This window comes from Rhinoraja longicauda, chromosome 20 (assembly GCF_053455715.1).
Source record: "Rhinoraja longicauda isolate Sanriku21f chromosome 20, sRhiLon1.1, whole genome shotgun sequence".
NCBI lineage: Eukaryota > Metazoa > Chordata > Chondrichthyes > Rajiformes > Arhynchobatidae > Rhinoraja > Rhinoraja longicauda.
In genome coordinates this window covers 16,555,346-16,567,315 of record NC_135972.1, presented here as the reverse complement: position 1 = coordinate 16,567,315, position 11,970 = coordinate 16,555,346, and the positions used below count along the sequence as shown (strand labels likewise).

Sequence of the window (11,970 nt, the reverse complement as noted above, 5' to 3'; positions counted from 1 at the left end):
CTGGTACCTCCCTGTGACATAAATTTATTGCCTGGCAGGTGTTAATTTTTTAAGATTTACTAGTCCTATTATTGGTAACAATTCATACAGGGATTAATTATTTGAGTTGGTTTTTTTCCGAGTTGGTTGTCTGTATTGCACAGAAAATAGACATTACATTATCACAGAATGTGATGTGGACGAATAGCTGTTATAAAATATGGGTATTGTCCAGGCTAAGTGAGGGACAAGGATAAGGATCATCTGTTGAGGGGAAGCTCAATAGCGTTAATTATTTCATATTGTGATACCCCCATAGGCACATGCGCTTCATCAGAAAATTGGAGTAGGGCTAGATGCCAGAGCATATTTATTCTTATGGTGCGAGAACTATTGGCCAGACCAGCATTTGTTGCTCATCCCTACTTGCCGTGAAAAAGTGGCAGTGGGCTTTTAGCTTTAGTTGCTGACAGCTGAGTGGTTTGCTAAGTCACTTCAGGCAGCCATTAAGAACAACATAGGATTGGAGTCTTAAACATACTTTACAGGTAAACTGCAAGCTTCCATCCTTCCCATGAGGATGTTTGTGGACCAGATGACATTCAATTGTCCATGGTTACTATTTATTTCCATACTATTTAAAAACTGAATTCAAAGTTGTCCAGCATGCACCATGTGTCCATGTTCTCTGGAGTCTCAAATACTGGTCCTACAACATGACCATTATGTTTCAATGATCCTCTGGAACAGATGGGCAGGATGAGTCAGAGGTGGTTAAATGTAATGGGGCAATTAAGGCCAAGTTAGCAAAGTTCTGAGGAATTGTGGCTGATGTGGCCTCTAGGAGTTTGGAAAATTGCTTAAGATTTAAAAGCAAACATGAATCTCCAGGCCTATTGGATAATGTGGATTGGATCACAAAACACATGATTGAAGTTGACTGACTGAGGAAATCTGATTCTTTCTCTTCACCCTTCCTTTCACAATAATTGAGTCCAAGTGATCAATTAACTCTTGTACGGCAGTCACACCCTCTCATTGAGGAAAAGCTGAGACAGAACTTAAAGCAAGGACTGTTTTAACCCTAATAATCCAAGCCTCCCAAAGACATTTAGTATTTAAATAAAAGTTAAAGATAATAAATGGGCAAAGAGTGTGTGCCAACTATTCAGTGAGTAAGCACATCTAGTGCAGCACTCCAGACTTTCAGTCACTTCCCTGGGCAATCCAGGCAAAATCAGTTAACCTCATCCCAAGTAACCAGCGAAACACTAGAACAGACTCTCACCTCAAAACCTTTAATTGGCAGGATAAAGTAAAAATAAACTAAGCAGTGATGAGAACCTAAGGCTCTTCTGCAAGGAGGTATTGAGTAATAGAAGTACAGACTTGGCCTGGATACTTGGATAACCACCACGCAGTCTCGGCTCATAGACAGAGCACCCAGTTGTGTACAGAGATCCTGGTATGAGATCCTTTGTGCTCCCATTTTCTAGGAATGCCCACTTTTTCAGTACAAAAGAGGTGCAGAAGGGAAACTGAATGCTTCTTTATGCACATTTGCAGGGGGTCTTCCAACCATATTAGATTACCTTCCCCAGCTCATTTAGTTTTTGCAATCAATAGGTCTTCAGTTTCTAAGCCAACAGACAGAAAGATCAAGACAGCAAAACATATTTCAGCATTTATACAGAAGAGTCATTTGCTGCACTTTCATCACTTTCCAGTGACAGTAGGTGTCATAGGCAAGAGTCCACTAATCCGTCACACTCGCATTTGGTTATAAGCCAGTTATAAATTGCCATGAATCTCAGGCTGATGTGTAGCACGTTGAACTATTCCAGATAGTTATGCATTCTACAGTTGTCTTGCTGCCTGCTAGTTGAGTTGTATCAGTTCAAAAGACGAAAGCAGAGCACACGGTGCCCTCCGAGCATATTAGAGCTGTCACTTTCACACTCTTGTACACACTGAACATATATATATGACGTTCACTCAAGAACTAAACTAGAGTCTCATTGAAGGAACAGAAAATGGGAAAGGAAGAAGGGGAGGCGGGGTGGGTAAAAGGGGATAAGTGAGATTCATGCTGCTTCCCCACTGTCACACAACAGGCCCTATCCTGTGAGGGTTGTTGTCACTGCGGTGTTGTTAATGAGTGCTCCCTCACCTAACATTCTTTCCCACATTCTATCCCCCATTAGCACTGGCCAGCTACTGCTGTGGCAGTGGCCGAGAACTTTTCTTTAATCCTAATCACAAAGCCTTAGTTTTAAACTGGGAGAGGGGGGAGAGAGTCTAGTTCTGGGGGTGCCATTAACCTTCCAGTGCTTTGCCCCAGAGGGAATGAGAGCTGTGAATACATTTGGCCTATTCCACCACAGCCGGATATCATCCCAATATTAACCGCATCTGGCTCATAGATTAGCAATCGAATCTCTGGAAGATTTGAGGTCCCACTCCAGCAGCTCTTAATGTTAGCACACAGCCCGAGGTTGTTCTAGAAGGACAGATCAGGACTTGAACCTGACCAGCTTCCTCTTTTTATGATTTAATATTCCCATCCAACTAGACCAGTAGGGACACTGGTAATTTGCCTTAGATTTTTTTCCTTTCATCCTAACTTTGAGAACGAGATGAACAACACTCCCCACAGCAGATGAGAAAGGGAAATAGAGGAAGGAAAATTACAAAATTAAATTTGAGCAAAAAGCAAACTGCTAGAGGAACTCATCAGGTCATGCAGCATATTTGGAGGGAATGGACAGACGACATTTCGGGTCGGGTCACTTCAGACTGAATCTGAAGAAGGCTTCCAACCTGAAAGGTCATCTGTCCATTCGCTTCGCTAATGCTTTCTGACCTGATGAGATCTTCCAGCAGTTGGTTTTTTGCTCAGGATTCCAGCACATGCAGTTCCTTGTGCCTCCAAAATAAAACACGTCACATTTTAAGACAAAAAGGGAATGTGCAGCGAGAGATGTGGGCAAATGTGACTGATGAAAGGGGGCGAGCTTGTGGTATGGCCAGGCGTGGCCACTATTTCTTCTTCATGGCTCGCTTCCCTTCTCCTTTCTTCGGCTTCCCTTTGCCTCGCAACTTCTTGAGCCGCTTCATTTCATCTTTGAAATCCTCGTGCTCATCCCTGCAGAGACAAAAAGACCAGACATAGTCAAAGCCTGCCTGGGAACTGCAATAGATTATTCGAATCCCACACTGCAATCCTGTGTTGCAGGACTCCTGGTCAGAACTGCAGGCTGAATCCTCAATCACATTGGATTTAGTAACTGTTAATGTATTTTAACCTTTGACTCTTCTGAACTCCAAAGAGTGGAGGCCCAAGCTCCTCAACCATTCTACATCCGTCATCCCAGGAATCAATTTAATGAATCTTCTCGACCCTGCCTTTAATGCAATGTTATCCTTCCTTGAATATGGAGCCCAAAACTCTATCCAGTATTCCAGGTGCACTCTCACCTGCAAGGTGGCATCATAACTTCTCTGGTTTATTCTCCTCACAATAAATGCAATTTCACAATGACTTGTTCAGGCGGCCAAACCTTTGTGCTTCATGTACTAGAACCACAGATCTATTGTAGTACATTTTGTAGTTAGATTACACTTAATAGTACTTTGCCTTTTCATTCTTCCAACTGCAACCGATGCACTTAGAAAGTATCCTATCAAGATGTGTCACAGCTTGGCTTGGCAATAGCTCTGTCCAACACCACAAAACATTGTAGAGAGTGTTGAAAAAAGAGGATCACACACACACATTTCATGCTGCCCTCAGATAGCAGCCAATATAATCAAGGAAAATTTACACCCGAGTTATTCTCTTTACTCTCCTCTCCCATTAGGCAGAAGATACAAGAGCTTGAAAACATTTACCACCATCACTTCCTGCTTCCTTCCTTGAAGCCAATTCTCTATCCAGTCAGTTAGCTCTCCCTGGATTCCATGCAATCTCACCTTCCTGAGGAGCTGACCATGCTGAACCTTATAAAATGCCTTGCAGAAGTCTATGTAGACAATATCTACGGTTTTGCCCACATCAACTTTTTTGGTTACTTCTTCAAGAAACTCAATCATATTTGTAAAATAAACTCCCATATACAAAACCATGCTGATAATCCCTAATCATCTCCTTGTCTATCCAAATGCTTATATATCTTATCCCTCAGAGTCCTCTCCCATAACTTGCGTACCACAGAGTTAGGCTCGATTTATTCACAAAATGCTGGAGTAACTCAGCAGGTCAGGCAGCATTTAGGGAGAGAAGGAATGGGTGACGTTTCGGGTCGAGACCCTTCATCAGTCTGAAGAAGGGTCTCGACCCGAAACGTCACCCATTCCTTCTCTCCCGAGATGCTGCCTGACCTGCTGAGTTACTCCAGCATTTTGTGAATAAATCGATTTGTACCAGCATCTGCAGTTATTTTCTTATACGCAGAGTTAGGCTCACTGGTCTATAGTTCCCAGGCTTTTCCTTGCAGCCCTTCTTAAATAGAGGATCAACATTAGCCATACTGGGCATAATGATGATTCATATATCTCAGCCAGGACTCCTACAATTTCTTCTCTAGCTTCCCATAGAGTCCTTCGATATATCTGATCAGGCCCAAGAGATATATATATCTACTTTCACACGCCTTAGGACATACATTACCTCCTCAACCATAACACCGACTAGTCCTCAAGACATTTCCCTTAACTATCCCAAGTTCCCCATGTCTTTCTCTATGGAAATAAATAGAGGACAGATCCAAAACATTGAGGGTTCTTTTTCTCTCTCCACAGATGCTAGCTGATCTACTGAGTTTTTCCAGCATTTTTTAAATTTCAGTAGGTCAAGCAGCATCTGAGGAGGCAAAAGCTGTAAGTGAACATTTTGGGTCAACACTCCGCATCAGAATTGAGATGGGACGGGAAAGATTACTGTTATGTAAGAGTATATGGGGAATTGGGATAGAGAGTGGTGGGTGATAGGCAGAACCAAATGGGGGGAAAGAATGAAGGATAGACGGAAGCTGCACAGTGGGGAGTGGATGGGAGGAATAAAAATTAGGTGGAGAGATGAGTACGTGTGATAGGACAGCACCAGAGGAGTGGGTTAGTTGAAATTAGAAAATTCAATGTTCATAAATACTTTATTTTAGCGGCCTGCATTAGTTTTAGTCTCTCTCTGCAAAGTGGAATAAACAAAATTAATTGACTTTGCAAAAAGCCACAAGGAACTTTGCAGCAATGTGAAAATCAGTTAAATGTATTCTGTCAGAAGGTATGCTAAGCATTAAAGGTAGTAAAATGAGGCTCCCACAAATATAGTAATTCCCTTTAGCAAAATGATTAAAGAAACTTAATGATCCATGGCAAAGAAAGTATATGGGATCCTTGCCTTAAATGATGGCGCATTGAGTATGAGATTGAGGAAGTCAAGATACAGGTTGAAAGGACTTTGGTTAGGCTGCGTTTGGAGTATTGCTTGCAGTGCTAATGGCCCCAGATGAGCAAGGATGTGGAGGCTCTGGAAAGACGCAGAGGTTGACCAGAATGATGCCTGTATTAGAGGGTTTTAGTTAGGAGAAGTTTGACGAGTTGGAAAGTTTTCTCAGGAGGCATGAGATAGAGCGAGTCTGAAAATTCACTACCACCCTCTGCCTTCGACCACAAAGTAAATTTTGTGTCCAATTTGTTATCTCACCTGGGAACCCATGTGCCTTTCAGACCAGTCTACCATGTGGGACCTTATCAAAGGCCCTGGTGAAGTCCATGTAGACAATATCCACTGCCTTGCCGTCATCAGCGCACTTGGTCATCTCAAAAACCTCAATCAGATTTGTGAGACATGATCTCCCACCAGCAAAGAACTAAAGGGAAGAAGCAGAAAGAAAGACAATCTGCTTAAGACCAGGAGCCATCACTTCACAATGGACTGATAGATCTTCTCCATGATGGACCTGAAAAGATCTAAGCTGTAGCTTAGACCTAGCTTGAGCTCAAAATTGGAAGGAGGGTGTGCTAAACCTCTATACCTATTACTGCTCAATCCTGGTCTAATTTCACACATGGACCTGCTTCACGGTGGTTCTGACACCCCATCTTGAATAGTGATCACCTGGAAAGCCATGCAACATACGACAAGAGAGAAATGAGCAACTTTACCTGTACAAACCGAGGAATCGCAGCCTCTGCATCAGAGCGTAGTAGATGTTATGTTGTGGGTACCAGTCATAGACGTCTTTCTGCAGTGCCAGCGGTTGCTCGCTGAACAGCTTCACCACCTTCATCGACCGTTCGTCGGTAGGCCGTGCAACCTCCTGAAAGATCTGCGCACTGAGGCGTATCATGCGCCGCCCGTAATTGGACAGTGATGACATCACAGCGTCTCAGGGAGATACTCCCTGCAATGCAGAACATCTTGGTAAAGTGCCAAAATTGGGAGCAGGCTTCAGTATTGACCAACATCTCTAAACAAAACAAACTAGAAAAGCTCTCCTTTCCATTTTCAAGAATCTTTCTATCGTTAATGGTATCCATCAGCGGGGCACCTTACTAATAATACAGTACTCATCAAATATCTCTTGTACATTATCTGTGGTATACAGTGACAGGCATGCCATCTGTATTGTGTCCGAGTGTTGTGGTGATAGTTATGTTCCCAGTATTACATAGTCCCGGTCCCCAAATTATATGGTCACGGTCCTTCCCTCCTGCTCTCTCTAGAGGTAGCAAACCCATTAGAGTGACAGACCCTCTTCACAGTACATTAATGCAGGCAGTGAGATTTTAGTGGCAGATCTGTCTTCCCTAGTTATGCAACTAGTGGAGTACAGTGATTGACGTGCCCACTAATACTGCACCTACAACAGTGACAGACCATGGACACAAAAAGCTGGAGTAACTCAGCAGGACAGGCATTATCTCTGATGGGGTGGGGGAGCAAAGGCGGAGCAAAGTAAATTTAGGTGCAGGATGAAAATTGGTGGTGAAGTTGATAAAGTCCATGAGTTCTGCATGGGTGCAGGAGGTAGTACCAATTTTCACCCTGCACTCAAATTTACTTGGACCATCTCCGACACCTCCCTCCCCTTTCTTGATCTCAGTCTCCATCACAGGAAATAGACTATTCACTGACGTCTATTACAAACCCACTGATTCCCACAACTATCTCGACTACACTTCTTCCCACCCAGCTTCCTGCAGAGACTCTATCCCCTACTCGCAATTCCTCCGCCTACGCCGCATCTGCGCCCAAGATGAGGTGTTCCATACTAGAACATCCGAGATATCTGCATTCTTTAGGGAACGGGGGTTCCCCTCTCCCATCATAGATGAGGCCCTCACTTGTGTCTCCTCGGTATGCCGCTGATCCGCCCTTGCTCACCCTCGTCCCAATAGAGACAGAGTCCCCCCAGTCCCTACCTTCCACGCCATCAGCCGTCGCATACAACACATAATCCTCCAAACTTTCCGCCACCTACAACAGGATCCCACCACTAGCCACATTTTCCCATCTCTACCCCTTTCTGCCTTCCGCAGAGACCATTCCCTCTGCAACTCCCTGGTTAACTCTTCCCACCCAAACCACCCCCTCCCCAGGTACCTTCCCCTGCAACCGCAAAAGATGCAACACCTGTTGCTCTACCTCCTCCCTCGACTCTGTCCAGGGACCCCAACAGTCCTTTCAGGTTAGGCAGAGGTTCACTCGCACCTCCTCCAACCTCATCTACTGTATCCATTGTTCAAGATGTGGACTGTTATACATTGGTGAGACCAAACGCAGACTGGGCGATTGTTTCGCTGAACACCTTCACTCAGTCCGCCTGAACCAACCTGGTCTCCCAGTTGCTGGGCACTTTAATTCTCCTTCCCATTCCTACACAGACCTTTCTGTCCTCAGTCTCCTCCATTGTCAGAGTGAGGCTAAATGCAAATTGGAGGAACAGCATCTCATATTTCACTTGGGCAGCTTATATATTGATTGGTTTGAATATTGATTTCTCTCACTTCAGGTAGCCCCGGCATTCTCTCTCTCTCTCTCTATCTTTCCCTACCCAAGTCACACTAGCTTCTCATTTTCACCCTACAAACAACTTATAATGGCCTGTTTCCTTTATCATCATTACTTTTTTGCATATCTTTCATTCATTGTTCTTTATCTCTCCACATCAGTCTTTTTGTCTCGTTTCCCTTATCCCTAACCAGTCTGAAGATGGGTCTTGACCCGAAACATCACCCATTCCTTCTCACCAGAGATGCTGCCTGTCCTGCTGAGTTATTCCAGCTATTTGTGTCTATCTTCGGTTTAAACCAGCATCTGCAGTTCCTTCTTCCACAGTGACAGACCAGCCCCATAGCATTATATATTGCCCCCAAAGTACTATTGAATATTAACAGATTTGTATCCACCAGAATTGTGCGATTCGGGCACAGACTGCACCCGATACAAGACCCTGGACAGTGACAAACCTGTCCCCATTATTATAACCTCGATATAAAGAGACATGTCTATTCCCAGTGCTCCTCTCCAAAGAGATAATAAAACAATGTGTACCTGCCCCCCCCCCCCGTACTATATCCCAGTTATACAGTTAATATACCCCATTACACAAGAGACTGAACTACAAATCGTATCATACTCCAAGACTGCACGGCAACAGAAAGATCCCGTCACTGAAATGGTGCCTTACATCAACAGACCTGATCACAAGTCCTGAAACCCAGGAGTTCGCCCAGTACAAAAAAAGTGGCTGACTTGCAACCTAAAAAATTACAAATCTAAGTTGTAAGTCAGTGATAAAACAGTCTCAAAATACTACCACAGTATTACTAGATGACAGACAATACACAAACTATAACAATGGATGTTGCAGCCCTGTCAAGAGCGCTACATCCATGTGTCTATTGGTTGTCCTCGATCCTACTACACGAGAGCCTCACCTGTCCTGGCACTTGATCCCATAACACAGCTTCACCTGCCCGACTCTAGATCCCAGTGTAACAGCACCTGTCTGCTCTGGCACAGTATCCCAGAGTAACACAGCCTCGCCTGGCTGGGCACTGGGTCCCTGGATAACAACCCCTCACCTACTTCGACATTATATCTCAGAATAACACAGCAAATCCATTCCAGCACTGGATCCCAGTGTAACACAGCCTCCCAGGGTTACACAGCCTCATCTGCCCCAACACTGGATACCAGAGTAACAGCCTCACCTGTCGGGGCACTGGACTCTAGTGTAACATAGCACCTGCTGCCCCAGCACTGGATTCCAGTGTAACAGCCTCGCCTGCCCCAGCACTGGGTTCCAGTGTAACAGCCTCGCCTGCTCACTGCCCAGCACTGGATCCCACTGTACCAGACCCTTGCCTGTCAGGCGCTGGATCTCAGTAACAGACCCTCACCTGTCCTTGCACTGGATCACAGAGTCTCACCTGCCCCAGGACCCTCGCCTGCCCTCCACATTCAGCTTCTCACCTTGTCCGACGCTCTTGTGCCTTCCGCCAGTAACTTCCGCCGGCAGTCGGTCCGTCGCTGTCTTTACCCGGCCCGGCCCGGCTGCCTCTCTGGCCGGGTGGGAGGGGAAGGGAAGGACGGGGCCCGAGTCACGGTCGGTGCCGTGGTGGGGGGGGAGGACGGGGAGCCGCCTCAGGGCCCGACTCACAGTCTCAAGAGGGGTCTCGACCTATTATTTTTCTCCTGTCTCCAGTATTTTGTGTCAGTCTCCAGCATAAACCAGCATCTGCAGATCCATCCTACACCATTTGGACGTCTGGGTGACAACCGCTGCCTGTTGTGTTTTCAGGCGCCCCCCAAGCGGACAAGCCCGGGTTCGGCCTGACATACCTCATCATTGCCCGCTCGGTGAGGTAAGGGTCCTGGGACAATTCCCCATCGGGTCCGGGATCCCACTCTGCAGCACAGAGAGCGACGGTGACTGGTTGTAAACTCGAGTCATCTCGACTCTTCAGCTCCGACCAGACTTTTATTGGACGGCTGTGAATTGGGATTTATCTTCTTATGTGGGAACTCTCGCATTAAGATATCTTTGATCCTGATGAATGGCAGAACAAGTTTGAGAGACCATTTATTTTTGCTCTTATTTCTTCCATTTGGTGTGAGTGACCATATTTCTTAAAGGGACACCCTTCTGGACCTGACTTCCCAGATTTAGTATGCACTATGGACTCTTCAAACACCGTCCAAAGTCTACCGATTTCCTCTCTGACACAGGGCCGATTAAAAGGTTAGACCTCTGTTCTCCAGAATTTAGAAGAGTGGGAGGCCACTTCATTAAAGCATACAAAGTTGTTAGTTGGCTGTACCAAGTACATGTGTAGGTAGGATGTTTACTCTCTCTGAGTTCCAGAACCTGGAGCAGGTTGACAGACCAACACCTTTCAATCCCCTTCCATTAAAAAATATCTGCTGTTATGTTTTGCTGCCAAAATGGATGACCTCGTGTATTTTTTTTACATTATATGTCTTGTCCCATGTCCTCACCCATTTGCTTAATTTATCCACATCCCCCAGAAGTATTCCTGCATCCCCTTCACAACTCGTCTTGCGCTGTATCATCAACGAACTCAGATATATTAGAGTTGTGCAGCCTGGTTCAAGAATCTGATGGTTGTTGAAAAATAGCTGTAATGAGTAGGAAGGAACTGCAGATGCTGGTTTAAACCGAAGATAGACATAAAAAGCTGGAGTAACTCAGCTGGGCAGTCAACATCTGTGGAGAAAAGGAATAGGTGACGTTTCGGGTAGAGACCCTTCTTTAGCTGTTCCAGAACCCGCTGTGGGATTTCAGGCTTCTGTATCTCCTGTTCTTTTATCCAAATCATTGATGTAGATTGTGAACAGGTATGGACCCAACATTAATCTCTGTATTGGTCACAGCTTATTGATCTGACAACAATCCATTTATTTAGTTTACAGATCCTCAGTCCATGCTGGTATATTACTCCCAACACCATCCTGTCTTATTCAGAGAGTTCCTCAATTATTCAGCCTGGTTGCATCATGATCTGTTATGACAATTTCAATACACAGGACTGCAAAAGGCAGCAGAGACTGGTAGATTCAGTGGCATTATGGGCACAGCCCTCCCCACCATTGAAAGCATCTAAATAAGGCGCTGCCTCAAAAAGGCAGCAGCAATCATCAAGGATCCCCATCATCGGGGCCATTCCCTCTTGCTGCCACTGTTGGGCAGGATGTATAGAAACCTGAAGTCCCACACCACCAGGTTCAGTAATAGCTACTTTTCAATGACTATCAAGTTCTTAAACTGACCTGCATAACCCTAATTCTACCTCAGCAAGAGAAACACGATGGACCAACTCTTCCACTACCATGGACTTGTTTTCTAATTGTGTTTTGCACTAATATGTTTTCTGCATAATCATTTTCTTTCCACTACCTTGTGTAATTTATGTACCTCTACCCCACTGTATTGTGCATTTGAGTGAGAGTCAAGTCCAAAGTGTTTAATTGGCATATGTACTGACAATGAGACAATGAAATTCTTTCTTGCAGCAGCATAACAGACAACACAATACACACAGATAATATATAATAAACAAAAAGTCAATAAATGAATAACCTTGATACATGCAGAAAAATCCTGGTCCTTAGTACAACAAAATGCATCTCTGTGGAACTTATATTAGGCCGCTTTGGAGTATTGCGTACAGTTCTGGCTGCCCCATTACAAGAAAGATGTGAAGGCTTTGGAGAGGGTGCAGAGGAGGTTTACCAGAATGCTGCCTGGATGAGAGTGTTTCAGCTACAGGGAGAGGTTGGGTATATTTGGATTGTTTTCTCTGGAACGTCGGAGGTTGAGGGAAGACTTGAGAAAAATATATAAAATAATGATGCATAAATAGGGTAGACAGAACCATTTTCCCAAGGTGGAAATGTCTAACACTAGGTTGCATAGCTATAAGGTGAGAGGGGGAAAGTTCAATGGAGATGTGCGGGGCAAG

General features: G+C 44.8%; 1 protein-coding gene across 3 annotated transcripts; it reads right to left on the bottom strand.

Annotated features, from left to right (window-relative positions):
- Window positions 1-1,267: 1,267 nt before the first annotated feature.
- On the bottom strand, window positions 1,268-9,869 carry mrps33 (mitochondrial ribosomal protein S33). 3 transcript variants are annotated; one of them, XM_078417019.1, is made up of 3 exons: window positions 9,461-9,869; window positions 6,145-6,383; window positions 1,268-3,124 (listed from the first exon to the last, which is right to left on the bottom strand). In XM_078417019.1, exons 2-3 carry the CDS (start codon window positions 6,357-6,359, stop codon window positions 3,019-3,021), a joined length of 321 nt encoding a protein of 106 aa, XP_078273145.1. In that variant the 5' UTR covers window positions 6,360-6,383; window positions 9,461-9,869; the 3' UTR covers window positions 1,268-3,018. The 3 variants fall into 3 exon arrangements, with proteins under 3 accessions (XP_078273145.1, XP_078273143.1, XP_078273144.1); XM_078417017.1 differs by having other exon boundaries at window positions 9,418-9,466; XM_078417018.1 differs by having other exon boundaries at window positions 9,388-9,462.
- Between the last annotated feature and the right edge of the window lie 2,101 nt (window positions 9,870-11,970).

What these genes read in the sequence shown, in the direction of transcription:
- mrps33 (XM_078417019.1), bottom strand. Translation starts at nt 6,359, where the DNA reads ATGTCATCACTGTCCAATTACGGGCGGCGCATGATACGCCTCAGTGCG. An exon ending in CGATTCCTCGGTTTGTACAG is followed by an intron (nt 3,125 to 6,144) that starts GTAAAGTTGCTC and finishes TTGTCTCTGCAG; the next exon opens with GGATGAGCACGAGGATTTCA.